Here is a 20,039-nt window from a genome sequence, read left to right on the forward strand (position 1 = left end):
TATAAGCCTGGGATGGGTCTTTTCTATGTATGATAGAAGACTCACTAGCCATAAAAGAAAAAAATGATCATTTTATCAGTTTACAATTGAAAATATCAGTTTAATAGAAGAGTGTAAGAACTATTTCTAATACGCAAAGAGCTCCTTGAAGTCTAGGAAAAAAGTAACACTAGAAAAATGGGCAAAAGACCAAATAGATTATGTATAGAAGGAAGGTAGCCAAAAAACATAAGAAAATGTGTTACTCCAATAGTTTTTAAAATGCCTAGCAAGAATTCTAAAGTGTGATAGTACATGCAGCCTGGTATGTGTGTGGGCCAACACACTCATTGCCCATTGGTGGCATTCCCTTTGACCCTGCAGTTTGATGGCAGGGAATGTGCTCCAACATAGTGCTCAAATAGGTACACTGAGGGATTCTCTACAAGGGGTGGTGTCAGTGTTTGTAAAAGCAAAAACCCCCCTGAACCCAAATGTCCACGAATAGGAATTAAGTTGTCATACATCCATAAAATGTAAACTGTGCAGCCAATGAAAAGAATAAAGTAGGTCTATATGCAGTAGCATTGAAAATTTTCCAGGTTATGTGGAAAAAAGATGTTAATACTTAACAGGTTGCAAATGGGGTGTGGTTCCATTGTTTTTCAGAAAAAGAAAAATGTATGTTTACTTATATGAATGTGAAAATAACATGGAAAACTATATACTAAACCGGGTGGTTATCTTTGGAGTTAGGTCACAGAAGATTTGCTTTTTTTGTTTTTTTGGGGGGTGGTTTTGCTGAGGAAGATTAGCCCTGAGCTAATATCTGTTGCCAGTCTTCCTCTATTTTGTATGTCAGTCACCGCCACAGCATGGCTGACAAGTGGTGTAGGTCCCCGCCCGGGATCTGAACCTGAGAACCCAGGCTGCCAAAGTGGAGCACACTGAACTTAACCACTGTGCCACAGGGCCAGCCCCCGAGACTTTTGTTTTTTAAGTTTACATACTCTAGTGTTTAAATTATTTCCTACAAATATACTTCTTTTATATAATCAAGAAGGATAAAATTTTTTAATTGTTAATGTAAAAACTGGAAAGAATTGAATTCTTAGTGTCTTAGAAAAAAATATCTATTTTAGTATCACAAAAGTGTTACAAGAGAAAGGGAGCTTGGGAAAAAACATGTTATTTTTTACATTTTACCAATTTGTCTAGGAATCATAGAGACATTAATTTTAAAAGAAGAAGAAGTATCAGTGGAAGCCAGTGTAGAAATGAACTTAGATTTGTTATTATTATTATTAGAATTCATAAGTCCCCATAGTCCTCTCTATGAGTTACTTTTTTTGTCTCATATCTTTATTTTAATATTGCATGGCCAAGACAAGTTATTCCAGGAACTTTTTAAAAGAATAATTTAGAACAGAACCTAAAAGATTCCTAAAAGAAAGAAGTATTCTTAATCTCAGGGGTTACTTTATTTATAGTTCCCATTCCTTCAAGTGTCCCTCACCCAGCATGTATGTGGGACTTCTCTCATTCTTAAAGATTTTCCAAGATGACCACTTCAGTATCACATTTGAAGTCCTAAAGATGAAAACATTAATTGACTTGGATATTCTAAAGGAGATTTTTTTTTTTTAAGTTTGAAGTTTCAGATATTCTCAGAGACAGAGAGATGCCATAGAAAATTTGGGGGTTCTGGAGTTTCCTCAGCTTTTATATATTTTAGAGTTAATATATTTAAAATACCTAATGTTCTTCCCATTATCTGCTAGGTTCCCAGTAAATGATGTTTCTTATTTCTACTAGTCAAAGTTATCTTTTTTTCCTCTTTTTTTTTTGCCAAAACTGTAAAACAATTGATTATTGTTTAAGTGATCAATGTTTGTTAAGTACTTTTCGTGAATCAAGCATTGTTCTATATACTTAACATGGATTGTGTCATTTAAGCTTCCCCATCTGATGGGCACACTATCTTCATTTTACAGATGAGGAAACTAAAGCATAAGAGGCATAAGGAGTCAAGTAATTTGCCCAATGTCACAGCAGCTAGTAGGTGACAGACCCTGTAATTTATTCAAAAACAGAGTATGTGTGTTTATGTCACAGAGGCTATGCTATTACTTTCCATATTGGAATAAATCAAAATGATAAAAATTTTAAATCTATCAATTGTTAATGTTAAGAAATTGAGAGCTTAGTAACTGGTGAAGAGGAAGCCTGTGTAGAATTTGCTCCATTCTAATGCGTGAATGATGCTGCTTTTGAATGCTGATAAGTCTTCTTCAGTGTTTTTTTGCTAAAGGCTATGGGAATGGGGGAAGGAGAGAGAGGGGCATAAAAGCATCTTGGAGTAACATTTTATGAAAATTAACTAGAAATTTAAAATAGGTACAATATTTGATAAGATTTAGTTTGATTTCAGTAATCTAATCTTTTGGTCTCCTGTCTTCATCAAAGTTTCTATTTATGGTTATTTTTTCTTTTAAGTTGATGGGAAGGAAAGTCTGCTTTCCTTTCTTACCTTCTCTGTTTACTCTTTGATTGTCAGCTGCCTATCTTCAACCAGTTTTCTTTACCATAGGAGAAAGAAGATGTCCCTGTGGAGATGTCAAATGGTGAACCAGGTTGCCACTACTTTGAGCAGCTCCGTTATAATGACATGTGGCTGAAGGTTGGCGACTGTGTCTTCATCAAGTCCCATGGCCTGGTGCGCCCTCGCGTGGGCAGGTGAGTGTTACTGGAGTGGGAACTATGAGGTTGGGTCTGAGAGATTTGGAGCCAGTAGAAATTTATCAACCTTTAGGAGGAAGACAAAAGTCTCTCCTCTGGCAACTTCTCCAGCCTCCTCTCACACCATATTTCTCCTGCTTTCTCCTCTAGCCACACTTCCTTCTTTAAATTCCTCCCTTGAACTCTTTTTTTTTCTTCTCTTACCATTTACTGGACTCTCAACCCAGAAATCTCCCTGCCCACTTCTTATGGTGCATTCGTTTATCTTAAATTTGAAATGACGCTTCCTTAAGGAAGCCTTTCCTGTCCCCTCTAGACCAGGTTGGGTCTTCCTATTACACACACTCTGAGTACCATATATGTCCTTCTCCTCAGGGCACATAATCATGTTATTTTATTGTCAGGTTTCCATACGAGACTGCAAATGCCCTGAGAGTAGAGACCCACTCTTTTTGCTCACCTTTGTATCCCCTGCTCCGAGCGTAGTGCTTGAAACCTAGTAAGAGCTCAGATATTTGATGAAGAAGAAAATGTATAAAAGTATGGTTAGATGGCATAAAACATCAGTAAAGGAGGCAGGTATGGGGCTGGGCAGTAGAAGATACTGGTTAAGAACAGTAGATTCCAAGAGATCTTGGTTTAAGTCCCAGCCCTGCTAATTTCACGTCCTTAGGCAAATAATTTACCTCTCTGAGCTTCAGTTTCCTCATATTTGTTCATCATTCAGTGATCATTTATTACACACCTACTATTTGCCAGGCTCTGAGGATATATTAGTGCATAAAACAGACAAATATCTTTAGTCCCATGTATCTTTGTTCTAGTGGCCAGAACAAACAATAAACATCATGAATAAGTGAAGTGTGTATCATACATTAGATCATCACATGTGCTGTGAGAGAAATAAAGTAGGGTATGGGGAGTCGGGAGTGCCATGGTCAAAATGGGGAGGTGCGGCACTTTAAGTAGGATGGTGTACATAGGCCTCACTGAGAACTGACAGTTGAACCAACACTTGAAGAAACTGAAGGAGTGAGTAATATGAATATCTAGGGACAGCCCTGTAAAGACCTGAGAGAGAAGCATTACTGGTCTGTTCAAATCAGCAGAGGTTGTTAAAGGGAGAGTGAGCAATGCATGAGTTAGGTAGGAGATGAGGGCCAGGGGATGTGGTGCAAATCATGTGGGCCTCAGACACCGTTGTAGGGACTTGGGCTTTTACTGAATTAAATGGAGTACCACAGAAATGACATCTGACTTACGTCTTAGCAAGATTCCTCTGCCTGCTGGTTGTTGACAATAGACTGTAGCGGGTCAAAGGTAGAAGCAAAGAGATCTGCTGGAGGCTATTGTAGTAACCCAGACAAGAGTGATGGTGGCTCAGGCCAGTAGTCAGATCCTATTTTGAAAGGTCAAGTTAATAGGATTCCTGAAAAATGGGATGTGGGGTCTTAGGGAGATAGAGGAGTCAAAGGTAACCCCTGCATGTTGGCTTGAGGAACTGAAAGGGTGGACTTACCATTAACTGAGATGAGGATGCTGCTTCATGTCAGAAACCACAATACTATGGGGATAATAATACCACCTTTATGGGGTGTTTGTGAGAAATGGTACAGTGTCTGATACATGGCAGTCAGATGTTAATTTTTATTTTTTTCTAGGGTGATGGTATCTGGCTTGCATCAGATTCTCGAGGGACGAAGGGGTATTAGATCTTGACCTTCAAAAAGGTCAAACCATTGCGTTAAAGGAATATCTGCCACTCATGTGATCTGACCCCAGATATTGATGGTCTGTGTGTTTATTCGGCTCACAAGTCCAGTGACAAATGCTTAGTTCTGTTTTTATCATGAACACCTCAAGAAGAAGACCTGAGAGAGAGCTATATAACTACTGTTATATGCCTTGGTATTATGATAAAATATTTTTTTCCCTCAGATGAGTAGCTGAATGTTCATTTCTCTCTTTCCAAGTATTTTCTCGTGTGCTTAAGGCAGAAAAAATCCAAGGAAATTGTCTTATTATCAAGACAACCAGTGAAGCTCCTCTAAATAATACATATAGTTAAGTTTTTGATTAATGGAATTTTTGTTAGATTAATCCTTCAAGAATGAACCCATCAGAATTCTATTTTAATAGAATTTCTCCATTTTTTTCCCCAAAGAATTGAAAAGGTATGGGTCCGAGATGGAGCTGCATATTTTTATGGCCCCATATTCATTCACCCAGAAGAGACAGAACATGAGCCCACAAAAATGTTCTACAAAAAAGAAGTGTTTCTGAGTAATCTGGAAGAATCCTGCCCCATGACATGTATTCTGGGTAGGTATTTATGCCTTTTCCTTGAATCACATTCCTTCTACAACAATTGATTGAATATTTCTTCTGTGCTAGGCACTGTTCTAGGTGCTAGGTGTGTAGCAATATACAAACCAAAGTCTCTGTTCTCTTAGAGAGACAATGAGGCAGAGGTTGGTGAGTGAGTAAATTAATTGAAATTAAATATATAGAACATCAGGTAGTAATTAGGCTATGAATGAGAATAAAGCAGAGGAAGAGGGTAGAGAGTAATGGTGAGAGGAGGTCCTGTTTTAGGTAATGTGGTCAGCAAAAGCCTCTCTGATAGGTGACATGTGAGTAGAGCCCTGAAAGAAGTGAAGAGGAAAGTCATTCTAATATGTGAGATTTTACTCCTTTTAGACACAGTAAACACCAAATGCAAAGACCATAAGGCAGAGAGTATCTGGGCATGTTTGACACACAATAAGAAAGCTGGGTGGCTGGAGCAGGTCAGGGGTGTGTGTTAGGGAATAAGCCCTCTAAGGTGGCTGAGTACCCAGTCATGGTAGGTCTTAGAGATCGTGCAGTTGAGTTTGGAGCAAATAGGAAGTGCTGCAAGGGGGCTGAGCAGAGAGGTGATGTGAGCCAACATACACATTAGAGGAATCACTGTGGCTGCAGTTTGGAGAATGTGTTGTAAGAATAAGTTAGGAAGCAGGGAGAGCAATTAAGAGACTTTTATAGTCTCTGTTGGACTCTTAACTCTAGTAATGGTATCATCCCTGTTCCAGAAATGTGAAGGACTGATCTTTTGGTTCAGTCATCCTACTGAGTGTTCACAGTGGCATTCTGCTTCTCAGATCTGGTTATATCCATCATATACTGTCATTGTTTTAAGCTATTGTGTTTCCTGTGGCCCTGAGTTAACTCTGCAGCATACTTATACCAGCTACTCATTACATCTTTTGGAATGGTTTTCCAAAAGGTTACTAGTCACAGGCTTTATGTTGACCACACATGGTTATAAAGAAGCAGCAGCCACCATACTGATGACCAAAGGAAATTTACAAATTAAAAAGTATTTTACACTTTGACTTTGTTTAATCACTTTAATGTTTATCTAGGCTGTTGTTAGTGCTTTGAATTTTTTCAGAATTGGATATGGTGAAATTGTCTGAATGGCCAATAATTCAACATGTTTTCCTCTTTCCACCTTGGGGAGAGGTAGCAAAAGCTAGTGAAATTATTAAATCCTTCTTGAAGTTTCTGCAGCAGAGCATGTCTTCCTTTTTACTTGTGATCCAGACTAGAGTAGTGCCCTAGCCTTACTCCCAGTAAGGGTAAACCCAGCCCAGGAGATTCAAAGGGAGCATAACAAAGGTGAGACTGGAGTCTCCTTTGGTTACAGCAACCATATCGTTTATTTTTAGTTATTTTCTTAGTGGTAACCTGGGCATTACATCTTCAATTTATGACCATCTAGTTTGAATTAATACTAGTTCAGCTTAAATAGTATACAGAAGCTGCTCTTCTATAGCACCCACCGTCCACCGTTCTTATTGTCAGAAATTACATTTTATACTTTGTGTGCCTATAAATACAGGTTTATAATTATTGCTTTATGCATTTGTCTTTACAATCATAAAGGGGAAAAAAGAGAAGTTACAAACCAAAAATATATTGGCTTTTATATTTACCTATGTAGTTACCTTTACTGGTTTTTTTTATTTCTTTGTATGGTTTCAAGTTATTGTCTAATGTCTTTTCATTTCAGCCTGAAGGACTCCCTTTTGTATTTCTTGTAGGGCAGGTCTGCTAGCAACAGTCTCTCTCATCTTTTGTTTATCTGGAAATGTCTTGATTCCTTCTGTATTTTTGAAGGATACTTTTGCTGGGTATAGAATTCTCCATTGACAGTTTTTTCTTTCATGCCTTTAATCAAATTTGGGTATTTTTGGACCGCTGTTTTTTTAAATATTCTTTCTGCCCCTTTTGCTTTCTCTTCTCTTTCCAGGACTCTCATTATGCCTATGTTGAAATGCTTAATGCTGTGTCGCAGTCTCTTAGACTCTGTTCATTTTCTTTATTCTTTTTTCTGTTCTCTTCCTCAGACTGATAATTTCAATTGACTTGTCTTCAAGTTTACTGATTCTTCTGCCTGTTCAAATCTTCTGTTGAACCCCTGTCCTGAATTTTTCATTTCAGTTCTTGTATATTTCAGTCCCAGAATTTCCATTTAGTGTTTACAGTTTCTATCTCTTTATTGATGTTATCTATTTGATGAGACATCATTCTGGTTTCCTTTAGTTCTTTGTCCATGGTTTCCTTTAACTCTTTGAGCCTATTTAAGACAGTTGATTTAAAGTCTTTGTCAAGGAAGTCCAATATCTGGACTTCCTCAGGGACAGTTTCCATTCATTTCTTTTTATTCTGTGTTTTGACCGTACTTTCCTGTTTCTTTGCATTCCTCATAATTTTTTTGAAAACTAGACATATTTAATATTATATTGTAATAACTCTGGAAATCAGATTCTCCTCCCTCCTCAGGCCTTGTTGATACTGCTTATTGTGGGTTGTAGTTGCTTGTTTAGTGACTTTTCTAAACTATTTTTTAAAGACTGTTTTTTGTCATGTGTGGTCACTGAAGTTCCTGTTCTGCTAGATTAGTGATCAGCTAATGATTTAACAGGGATTTTCTTAAATGATTGGATCCAAAAAAAAGAAGAATTCCCAGTCTTTGAAACTGGATGCCGTGTCTATGTTAGAACACACCTTCAACACTCAGCCCGGAAGTTTACAGCTCTGCCTTTGCCTTCACTTCCTCCTTGCACAGGGCTTGACAGTCAGGCAAAGGTGAGAGTTTAGGGCCTTTTCAAGTCTTTTCTGAGCATGCACCCTGCCCATGGCATGTGCATGGCTTTCTAGATTCCCAGGAAACTCTTATTCCCCAAAGGATCTCACTCCCCAGCTTATTCTCCCAGGCTTTTCAGCATGTCTGCTGTTTGCCCCAGCTGGCAGCAGCTGATTCATTTGCCTTTAAATGTTTTCAACGAAAGTATCATAGCCACTTCTCTGCTCCAAGAGAGTTTCAAGTTAAGAAAAATAAAGGCAAGCCCTTTGCCTTAGTCCTTCAGGAAGCCACCCAACAAGTCAAAACAGACAACCACAATTTTTTGAGAACAAAGACTGTGCTTCTCCTTCCAGCACCAGAAACTCAAACCAGGAACATAAGCTGCCATCTTCAAGACTACCATTGAGCCAGAAAGGGGGGGTATTGGGGCGAGGGTAAGTTAAAATGCCACAAAGCTCTCCTGCTAGTTGTCAGTCACTTTTTTTCTTGATTAAGCATTTACTTGGTTCCTGTAAACCTTTGCTATTTTCCAGAGTTCTGATAATGTTGATTCTGAGAGTTTTTGCTAACTTTTCTCAGTGTTTCTGTGAAGGAATGACCCTTGGATCTCCTACTCCATCATTTTCACTGATGTCTCTTGGATTAATTTCTTTTTAAAGATGCCTATTAGAATGTGTTGCATTCTATAGTTTATAAACTAGTTTTATATCCAGGTTGTCATTTATTTCTCACCATGACCCTGTATGCAAGATGCTGATATTCTCAGAAACGTGAAGTTACTGTCCAAGAAATGGGCCAGAACTAAAACTTAGGTCTTCTTGCTTCGACTCCTGTACTGGTGTTTGGAATGTTGGTTGGTTTACAGCCAACTGGGACACTTTTGAGAGTGAAAGGAGGTGCCAGTAATATTAGATGAGACAACAGGCATACAGTGAGATGTATGGGTACTTCACCTTGAGGTAACCCCAGAAGAAAATGCATCTAGTGGTCACAAAATAGGATTTCAGCCCAGCTTGTGGATTTTAGTATCTACCCCCACTCCCACCCCACCCCCAAGCAAAAGATTTTGTTAAATTTTATATTGCAGGGAGACAGGGGGTATTTTTTGGTTTTTGTTTGTTTTTGGTGAAGAAGATTAGCCCTGAGCTAACATCTGCCACCAATCCTCATCTTTTTGCTGAGGGAGATTGGCCCTGAGCTAACATCTGTGCCCATCTTCCTCTATTTTATATGTGGGATGCCTGCCACAGCATGGCTTGATGAGTGGTGCGTAGGTCAGCGCCCAGGATCTGAGCCAGCAAACCCCAGGCCACCAAAGTGGAGTGTGCGAGCTTAACCATTACACCACTGGACCAGCCCCGGGAGGCAGATTTTTTTTTTTTAATTAATTTATTTCTTTAGAGAGTAATAATTTAAAGTGTTTAAATTTAAGCTTTGGAGGATTTATAATTTCATTATGTTAACTATACACACTGTTGAATACAAATCTCATTTTTCTCTTTCTGAAACAAAAGTTTTAATGTAATTAGGTAAGGTGTAATTTTTTCATCTTCTGTGATGTAGACCTGGTGGGCGTATTTCACTTAGGAGACTGCCCTTTTTCCTAGCTATTATATATATGCTCTTTGTTCAGTTCTGTTCAGAGTTGTCTTCACTAACTTAAATGGTAATCAGATGGCCACAGGGAAGTTGCTTTTGGGAGTGAACACAGCCACACCTGGCGGAGAGTGCCTCTACCCTTAGGCACATGGATGATAAAATTTCCTGGAACCTGGGCTCCTGAAATATGCCAATTCCTAATTTATTTACAGGTTCTCTTTTCTTCATAGATTTGTTTTTTAATGTTCCATTAATCGAAAAACTGTTCTTAGTAAAGCAAGAAAAATAAAAGGTTTTTAAAGATTAGAAAGGAAAAATAAAAGGATCAATTTTTGCAAAGACATTATTAGATACCTTAGAAAATCCAAGAGATATTCAGATAATCTATTAGAATTAATAAATGAAAATATCAGGACCATTTATATTTGTTTACCATCAATGAGCAATTAGAAAATTAAATGTTAGAGCCAGCCCTGGTGGACTAGTGGTTAAGTTTGGTGCACTCCACTTCCGCAGCCCAGGTTCAGTTCCCATTCACGGACCTGCACCACTCATCCATGGCCATGCTGTAGCAGCGACCCACATACAAAATAGAGGAAGATTGGCAACAGATGTTAGCTCAAGGCGAACCTTCCCTAGCAAAAGAAAATTAAATTTTAAAAATATGCCATTTACATTAAATACCTAGTAATCTTTAAAAAGATGTGTAAGACTCCTACACATGCACACCAAGAAAAAAAAATAAGAAAATTACCAAGAGAAATTAAGGAAGACCTGAATAAATGAAGTGATTTATCATGTTTATTGCCGGAAGACTCAGTATTATAAAGGTATCAGTTCTCCCCAAATTCATCTATAGATTCATTGCATTTCCAGTCAAAATCCAGTGGGTTTTTGTAAATTTTTTATGCTTTTATTAAATGAAGCTTCCCAAATTTTTATCTTTTCCTTGTCTCTTGAGGGCCTGGTAGGAACCCCAAGTCAGGGCACAGAGACACCACATCCATTCCAGGGCCACCAGTCATTTTTACTCTTGAGCTATGAGCAGAATTTTTGCCCTTTCCAAATCTCTATGTTTCCTTCTATTAAAAATGGAAAATACTAACTATCCCTTCTCTGAATTGAAAAGCCTTTGGATTATGTAAGTAAAGCACTATGTAAGTCCAAAGCAGTCATAGTAATTATAGCTCTTTTAAGCTTCTAAAATGTTTCTGACCTGTTTTTTACATGTAAATGGTTAAAAAGTTTTTAGCTGTGAACACTCCTGTTAAAGTCAAGAGCAAAATAGGTATGTCCTTTTTTGGAGGTACTAGTCAGCACAATTAGAAGTAAGAAACAGAAATCTAAAATAAGGAAATTAAGGAGATGAAAATTCAAGAGAATCAGCTAAGAAACAGTGGCACACAGTAAGAGAAGTAGGATGATTGAGCGTAAAATTAATAACAAGTCAATTGCCTTAAAAGATTCAATAATAATAAAAAGGTAAGATACCTTGGATTAAATTTAACAAGATATGTGCCATGTCTCTATAAAGAAAGTTTTTTAATGCTACTTTTGATGCATTTAAAAAAGAATGTTTGAACAAATTGAAAGGCATACTATGTCCTTAAAAGAGAAATCTCAACATCATAGAGATGTCCATTCTCCCTAAATTAATCTTTAACGTGATCCTGAGGGACATACCAATGGAAATTTTCTTGTGAGGAAGTTGGGACTAAATAAATTGATTTTTTAAATCTTGTTAAACAAAATAAAAATCAGGAAAATTCATAGTGAAGGAGGATCTATCCTGACCAGGTATTAAAACATTATAACACTATAATAATTAAAATTATTTATACAATATATGAATAAACAGATTATTTGAACAAAATAGAAGTTTTTACAGAAGACCAAATACAATTTAATTTATGATAAAGGTATCATCCCAGATAAGTGGGAAAAGATAGATTTTTCTCAAGTGTTGTTTGGAAACTGGATAATCATTTGGAAAAAATAAAATTGTATCCATTACTCACATCAACTTCAGAATAAATTCCCAGATTTACAAGGTTTTGTTTGTTTGTTTTTTGAGATTAGCCCTGACTAACATCTGCCAATCCTCCTCTTTTTGCTGAGGAAGATTGGCCCTGAGCTAACATCCGTGCCCATCCTCCTCTACTTTATATGTGGGACGCCTGCCACAGCATGGCTTGCCAAGCAGTGCCGTGTCCACACCCGGGATCCGAACTGGTGAACCCCGGGCTGCCAAAGCAGAACGTGCAAACTTAACTGCTGCACCACTGGGCCAGCCCCACATTTGGGAAATATAAACATCCAACAGAAAAATGGGCAAGGGATAAGAGAGAGCAGAAAGAAGTTACTGATGTTTCTTAAATGAAAATGTCCAACCTCAGCCGTTAGAGATATGCAAATTAAAACTACCCGGATGCTCCTTTTTGTGTGTGTGTGTGTGTGTGTGAGGAAGATTGGCCCTGAGCTAACATCTGTTGCCAGTCTTCCTCTTTTTGCTTGAGGAAGATTGCTGATTAACTAACATTTGTACCCATCTTCCTCCTCTTTATGTGGGATGTAGCCACAGCATGGCTTGGCGAGTGGTGCTAGGTCCGCACCCAGGATCCAAACCTGTGAACACTAGGCCACCGAAGTGGAGCAGGCAAACTTAACCACTATGCTATCGGGCCAGCCTCTCTCCTTTTTTTTTTAAATTACCTATCAAATTGTCAAAGATTCAGATGTTTGTTACTAGTTGACAAGAACATAAGGAAGCGGCATTCACCCACTTTGTGATGGGTTTATAAATTAGCACAACCTCTATAGGAGGTAATTTGATAATACCTATAAAAACTAAAGGGTACGTACCCTTTGACGCAGCTTTTGTACTTCTAGCAATTTATACCTCAGATGTATTTAGCCATGTGGAAATAAATATATGTTTTAAATTTTGTCAGCATTGTTTTGCTTCAGTGGGAGAGCAAAAATTTGAAAAAATCCTAAATATCCATCAATAGGGAACTAGGTTCAGTAAATATAGTATATTAATCTCAGCAATGATCCACAAGATATATTATGTTGCAACAAAATTAGGTGCAAAACAATATGAGTTTGCTGTCATTTAGAAGTTTTTTTATTGTGGTAAAATATACGCAACATAAAATGCAACACTTTAACCAAGTGTACAATTCAGTGACATTAAGTCCATTGACAGTATTATGCAACCATCACCACTATCTATTTTTAGAACTTTTTCATCATCCCAACTAGAAATTCTCTACCCATTTCCTCCTCTCACAGCCCATGGTAATAGCTGTTCTACTTTCTGCCTCTATAAATTTTGCCTATTCTACGTACCTCATATAAGTGGAATCATGCAACATTTGTCCTTTTGTGTCCAGCTTATTTCACTTAACATAATGTTCTCAAGGTTCATCCATGGTGTAGCATGTATCAGAATTTTATTCCTTTTTAAGGCTGAATAATATTCCATCGTACATATACATAAGATTTTGTTTATTCATTCATCTGTTGATGGATATTCAGTGGTTTTTACCTTTTGGTTATTGTGAATAATGCTGCAATGAACATTGGTGTACAAGTATCTTTTTAAGTCCCTGCTTTTACTTCTTTAGGATATTTTCCTAGAAATAGAATTGCTGGATGATATGGCAACTCTGTTTAACTTTTTGAGAAACTGCCAAACTGTTTTCCGCAGCAGCTGTACCATTTTACACTTTTACCAGCAGTGTACAGGGTTCCAGTTTCTTTTTTCTTTTTGGGGGGGAGGAAGATTGTCCCTGAGCTAACGTCCATTGCCAGTCTGTCTTTTTTGCTTGAGGAAGATTGTCCCTGAGCTTACATCTGTGCCAGTCGTCTTCTATTTTGTATGTGGGATGCTACCACAGCATGACTTGATGAGCGGTGCATAGGTCTGCACCCAGGATCCAAACCCACAAATCCTGGGCCGCTGAAGTGGAGCGCCAAATTTAACCACTATGCCACTGGGATGGCCCCACAAGGGTTCCGGTTTCTCCACATTCTTGCCAACGCTTGTTATTATTTTCCTTTTTTTTAATGTAATAGCCATCCTAATGAGTGTGAAGTAGTATCTCATTGTGGTTTCAATTTGCATTTCCCTGATGATTAACGATGTTGAGCATCTTTTCATGTGTTTATTGGCCATTTGTGTATTTTCTTTGATGAATGTCTATTCAGATCCTTTGCTTATTTTTTAGTTGGGTTATTTGTCTTGTAATTGTTGAGTTGTAAGCATTATTTATATATTCTGGATACCAGTCTCTTACCAGAGATACAATTTGCAGATATTTTCTTCTGTTCTGTTGGTTGTCTTTTCACTTCCTTGATAGTGTCCTTTGAAACACAAAATTTTTAATTTTGATGAAGTCCAGTTTATCTTTCTTTGGTTGCTTGTGATTTTGATGTCATATCTGTGAAACCATGTATAAAGTATAAACCGTTTATAATTGTAGCTCTTATGTTTAGATCTTTGATCCATTTTGAGTTAATTTTTGTATATGGTATGAGGTAGAGTTCTAACTCCATCCTTTGCATGTGGAAATCGAGTTGTCTCAGCACTGTCTGTTGAAGAGAATATTATTTCCCCATTGAATTTTCTTGGCATCCTTGTCAAATCAATTGCCCACAAAAGCCCAATTGTATGGGTTTATTTCTAGACTTTTAGTTCTCTTCCATTGATCTACATGTCTATTTTTATGCCTGTGTATGCCCTTTAAATCTTCTGACTTTAGAATCATGTGAATATATTAATTCAAAAATAATAAAAATTTAAAATAATCGTTAGCTATGGCCAAAATTTGCTCTTTTAATTTCTCTCCAATTTGCACTTTCAGGAAAGTGTGCTGTGTTGTCATTCAAGGACTTCCTCTCCTGCAGGCCAACTGAAATACCAGAAAATGACATTCTGCTTTGTGAGAGCCGCTATAATGAGAGTGACAAGCAGATGAAAAAATTCAAGGGACTGAAGAGGTTTTCACTGTCTGCTAAAGTGGTAGATGATGAAATTTATTACTTCAGGTAAAGCTTGAAAAACTAGGGAAGAAAGAGCTTTTAATAGTAACACTAATATCAAAATAGTGTAGTCCAGAGTGTTTTTTTGTTTGGTTTTCTATTAGGTCTTAAACTAGAGCCGTATACATTTCAAATAGGAAATATTAATTAATTCAGTTAAAGATTAAAGGAAAATCCTCATAATCTACTGAGATGTGGTAACTGCTGTAATGGTGCCCTTGGCATAGACTCCAGTAATTGTAATGTGGAGGCAGAAATCCGTGGTCCTGGTTCACAGCCTGTCTGTTAAGAGATTGTACAGTTTCTCAGATTATGAAAATTCTGCCTATATATAGGCAACTAGATCCCAACTTTGGACCCAGTGCTTTTGTCTTTTTCAGCAAAATCTTTTAAAAACAAGCATCTATAAGTAGACGTGACTTTATAAATAAACATTTAAGTTCTTTCCCTTGCTGACTTAGAGTATATACTGCACATTGCAGGAAGTCATTTCGAGCTATTAAGGCAGAACATTTGCTTTCTGACCAATCCTGGAGTAGTGTTAGGTGATTTTTTTTTTTAATGTCACTTCTTTTAGAAAACCAATTGTTCCTCAGAAGGAGCCATCACCTTTGTTGGAAAAGAAGATCCAGTTGCTAGAAGCTAAATTTGCTGAGTTGGAAGGTGGAGATGATGATATTGAAGAGATGGGAGAAGAGGATAGTGAGGTCATTGAGCCTCCTTCTCTACCTCAACTTCAGACTCCCCTGGCCAGTGAGCTGGATCTCATGCCCTACACACCCCCACAGGTGAAGGTGGCAAGTTCCTGTTACTTGTCCTATTCCCAGCATTGATTTGCAGCAGACGCAAACCAGAGGAAGGAGGCATCCAGCCCCTATATATATGAGCTTTAACCCAGAATTCTGCAGGAAGATTTTTTTCTTTCTTGATGCCATTAATAGTTTAAAATTTAACATCTTCTTTCAAATTTCATAGATAGCTCTTAAAATGGCAAGTGTAGTTAGAAAGCTCTCCTTGTCTCATGTAGAAGAAAAGCAATGAGGAATGGCATCATCCTGTTATTCTGGCTTTTATTGTTCATATCTTTTTTAGTCTTAGGACCTCATCTTTTGACTGAGGTGATTCTTGTTGGTATTTTTTTCTCATTCAGAATTTTCTTAAGACTTAATTGTGAGGTCACCATTACAGATTGCAGTCATGGAATTCAGCGAAACTTTCATTTATTTCTTAAATGGTAAGAGGCAAGGAAGAGCTGTGTTTTGACCAAGAAAATGGCCAGCTATAAACTGAACGTGTCTATAAAACAGTAACTGTTGAATCACATGTTCCTGGTTTCCAGAAACTTTGAGCAATTAATCAAATGCAATGTTCTGATCCACTATAAGAGCTTTCTGTCTTACAGTCTACCCCAAAGTCTGCCAAAGGCAGTGCAAAGAAGGAAGGCTCCAAACGGAAAATCAACATGAGTGGCTACATCCTGTTCAGCAGTGAGATGAGAGCTGTGATTAAGGCCCAGCACCCAGACTACTCTTTTGGGGAGCTTAGCCGACTGGTGGGGACAGAGTGGAGAAACCTTGAGACAGCCAAGAAAGCAGAATATGAAGGTAAATAGACACTAGGCACAACTGTCTCTGCTTTCTAAGCAAGGGGGTGTTTTTAGGAATGCACGTGCATAAGTAGGTTTTACTCTCTTGTTCTTACCACTTGCACATGACCTTTGTGTTGAGGACTGTCTCAGATGGCTCCCATCCAGCAGTTTAAATGCCAGCCTTGACCTGACTGAGCAAGCACTGCCCCTGACTTGGCCTCTGATCCTGGTGTGTTTTTTTCCCCAAAATTTCTCAAACAAATATCTTACTATTAAAAATTGCATGATTTTCTTCTTTCATTGAGTCTTGTAAACACGTGTGTGGAGCTACGGAATGATTGTACAAGGGTGTTAAATATACTTTTGGTTAAAATTCATCAGAAAGGAGGTTTTCAAAATTAGTGATCTTCTGTTACGGCTCTTGATAAGCCATATGGTTAAACTCCAGGCTGAGGCTTGGCTAAAGCGCTTGGTTTCCTAGGCCAGCCCTGACCTGTGCTGTGTCTGCATTCATAGCTACTTTTAAGGCACCTTGGGTCTCTCTGATAAAGCTCAACTGCCTTCAATTTCCTTTTACTCTATAAGTAAATCATTTGGGGCCATGAGCTATCATTCAGTGATTTGGTGGTTCTTAGCCATTAGGGACAAATACTTGAGAGAGATTTTTGTTTGTTAATATGAGGCATGGCTTTAATAAAGTGAGTAGTAAACATTAGATTAGGCAGAACTATTGCCCTTGGAGCTGTGTTTTTTCCATTTGGAATTGTATGTCGTCATTCGTTTTGCTAGTCTAGAGCCATCTCTCAATGGTTGACACAGTGGTCAGCCATTACTCTTCTTGGCCAGGTCCAAATCCATTATTTTTCAGCAAACATAAATTAATTGTTAAGGCTACCTGCTTTAGTAAAGTTTATGGAGTTTCCAAAGAAACTCTTTAAAAAAAGCATTTTATTCCTTTCATTTATTACATTGATTGATTATTATAAAATTATGGCAGGCTTCCCCAAGGATCTTCTGCAGAACCCTAATCCTACAAGATTCTCAGCTAAAAAACATTTGTGGCAAAACCAGTTTGAGAAGCGCTCCAAACACTTTATCTCTTGGAAACTTACAGTGCTTATTCTCATATTGAAGTCTTTAAGACATACAGTAAAGAGCCTATTTTTTTCACCTGGCATTTTCTGAAACTTGACAGAGTATTCATGTAATACCTGTTAATAAACTAGTATTTTGCAGAACATTCTTTGAGTAACCCTAGTCAGTTCCATAAGAACCTAGAACTTTGGAAAGCTTTGATATTTCTGACCTTAGTGAAATTTAAGACCAAATATATCAGTCAGTTGGACTAGTATTGGAAATGAAGCTCACATGGGTGTAAAGCCTGATCCAGGGCAAGTGAAGCCAGTACTGTGTGGCTGGGTTATTTAGAGTGTGAACAAGACAGAGAAATGTGTCTGGAGATAAAATAAAAGTAAAAATACTGGGGCAGGGCTGAAGAGAGGGAGAAATCATGGTTTCTGGAAAATTCTTCCAGATTCAAAGGGGAGTCTAAAATTCAGTGAGAACCAAGTGAGAGTAAGTTATGTGACTCAGCAATATCTGCCTGAGACACAAAATCTGAACTTTTGGTATTCGTACCCATTGAATGCCAAACCCAAAGTTTGGAGTTTAGCTGGTGTCATTTAATAATTCTCTTTTCTAAGACAGCCCAATTGGACTCCTCCTAGAAGAAGCCAATAGGTAGCCAGTCCAATATTTGATCCTTAGGTTTGGATTTTTCTTTTTTTGACTTCCTTTTTTTGCTCTCCCATTTTACTCTGTCATTTGTGTAATGAAAATACTAGAATTTAATGTGGGGGTTTAGGTCATCGATTTTTTTTACTGCTAGCTCAAGAAAGTAGGTTGTTCAAATGGCATTTGTCCCTCACGCTCATTGTACAGAGGATCTGTAAACTGGGACAGTGTTAGTGAAGGACGACAAATCTATGCAGGCAACTCTGTCGCAGCTAAGGAAGCTTTGACTTGCTTGACTTCCACATTCTTACACTAAAGGAGGACTGGAGCTGTTGCTTCTTGATTCTCTTCAAAGCCATGTGACTGAGTTATTTACCCCTCCTTAGATCAGCCAGCCACAGCCTTTTGAATTCCATGTTGGAGGGTTAATGTGTGGCAGTGAGTGTGATACCAGGAGTCAGGGCCACAGCTTGCTGGTTCTCTCTGTATCTTTGGACAAGTCACTACCTGTCTCCGAGGCTCAGTTTGCCCATGTGAAGAGTGGGGAGGATTTCCTATTTATGAATGGTGAAGCAAAATAAACCCTGTATTGTGAGAGCTTTGGGAATACACATTTATAGAGTTCTCTAGTAAGGGTCCAGCCTGCTAGCTCCCAAAAAGACTGAGAATGTTATTGTTGGGGCTCCTGGCTGTGGAGATCCAGACAGAGTAGCTCAAAGGAGTAAGGGGTGTAGCAGGGTGTGTTCCACAGCCCAGAACTGGCACAAACAAATGCTCCCCTTGCATTTTGGATCAAATAAGAGTGAATTCTTGAACTTTTGCTGATTTGGGTTGATTTATGGTCAGTATTGAACTGCTCAGCTTCAGGAAACCTGGCTCTGTCAGTATATTGTCCTTTGCTTCCTATGTGTATATATAATTCCCTGCTTATGATGACTGTAGCTTGGAGTATCATGTATTTTTTTCCCTTGGGGTTTATTAAACATGACTTCTTTGCTTCGTTAGAATGTAGAAATTAGCATTTATTTTCCCTAAAACCTTGTAGAGGCAGTAAGCTACTTTTCCCTTACAGAGTTAATTTTCTTCAGCTGCTAAACCCCATGACACTAATGACGAGAGTCCTCAAATCTAGTAAAATTGGGTGCAAGGAATCAGGAAAGTATAGTAAGTAACAATTGTGCCAAAAATTATAATGGGCCATGGAATTGCTTCATGTTGAAATTATAAGTAATTTGTAATGCTATTAATACTAGAATAATGGTAGTGCTTCTCATCTTCAGGGTGCCTTGTGAGATTAACCACGTTGGTTACGCTGGTGACGTGTTTAAATAAAACCTGTGCTTTCTGAATGTGTGTTGCAGTCTTAACATTCTTGAAATCTTTGCAGACCAGTTCTCAAGATGGGATAGGAAAGCTGGACTCTAGGTTACCAAGTGAAATCGGCCCGACTCCTCCTGTGTTGAGACTAGTCATCTACTGTTCCTTCCATTGAGACAGAACTGTTGCCTGTGTTTTTACTAGTCCTGTTGAATGCAATGGATGGTATTTTGAATTCCTGGGTTAAAAACAGAATTGAAAATCTGAAATGCCTTTACAGAGCGGGCAGCTAAAGTTGCTGAGCAGCAGGAGAGAGAGCGAGCAGCACAGCAACAGCAGCCGAGTGCTTCTCCCCGAGCAGGCACCCCTGTGGGGGCTCTCATGGGGGTGGTGCCACCACCAACACCAATGGGGATGCTCAATCAGCAGTTGACACCTGTTGCAGGTAAAAACAGGAGCTAAGACCATTTTTTTCCACTTTTAAGAAATTCCTTCATTTTTTTTTTCTCCAATGAGGAGTAGGCCACAGTCTCTAGCCTTTTCTCATGACAGAGTCAAAGTTTGAAGTCATCCATGTCGTCCTTATATCGCCTTTCCCATATGGGCAATGCCTCCCCTCTGCCCCAGAAATGGGCCCTGGGCCCAGCCCTGGGAATCAGTAGGGAGCAGCTCTTCCCTGGCTGTGGGCATGGTCTGGCGATATTCTCCACCCCAGACTGCTCTTGATAGAGCGTTATAGCAGAAAATATAAATAGACCCTGAATTCTGTTCTAGATGGACTCACAAGAGAAAACACAAAACTAGTCTTTAGCTGATGTTGATTTTCCCGTCTCATTCCAGTATTCAGTTTGTCTTGTTCTACTGCAGCCGTCCTTAAAAGACTGACCATTTAAAAGGATTTTTGAC

The 20,039-nt window shown here is 38.4% G+C and overlaps 1 protein-coding gene across 35 annotated transcripts in view; it reads left to right on the top strand.

Annotated features, from left to right (window-relative positions):
- Window positions 1–20,039, top strand: part of PBRM1 (polybromo 1) — a 122,539-nt gene that overhangs the window by 91,762 nt on the left and 10,738 nt on the right. For 20 of the 35 annotated variants that reach the window (XM_008513119.2, XM_070575021.1, XM_008513120.2 and 17 more), the window contains 6 exons: window positions 2,570–2,715; window positions 4,883–5,040; window positions 14,317–14,500; window positions 15,072–15,282; window positions 15,897–16,098; window positions 19,414–19,578. In XM_008513119.2, coding sequence (XP_008511341.1) covers window positions 2,570–2,715; window positions 4,883–5,040; window positions 14,317–14,500; window positions 15,072–15,282; window positions 15,897–16,098; window positions 19,414–19,578 — 1,066 coding nt within the window. The remainder of the gene's footprint in view (window positions 1–2,569; window positions 2,716–4,882; window positions 5,041–14,316; window positions 14,501–15,071; window positions 15,283–15,896; window positions 16,099–19,413; window positions 19,579–20,039) is intronic. The other 15 variants (XM_070575030.1, XM_070575031.1, XM_008513122.2 and 12 more) reach the window with 1 other exon arrangement.

This window comes from Equus przewalskii, chromosome 15 (genome assembly GCF_037783145.1).
Source record: "Equus przewalskii isolate Varuska chromosome 15, EquPr2, whole genome shotgun sequence".
NCBI classification, from domain to species: Eukaryota; Metazoa; Chordata; class Mammalia; order Perissodactyla; family Equidae; genus Equus; species Equus przewalskii.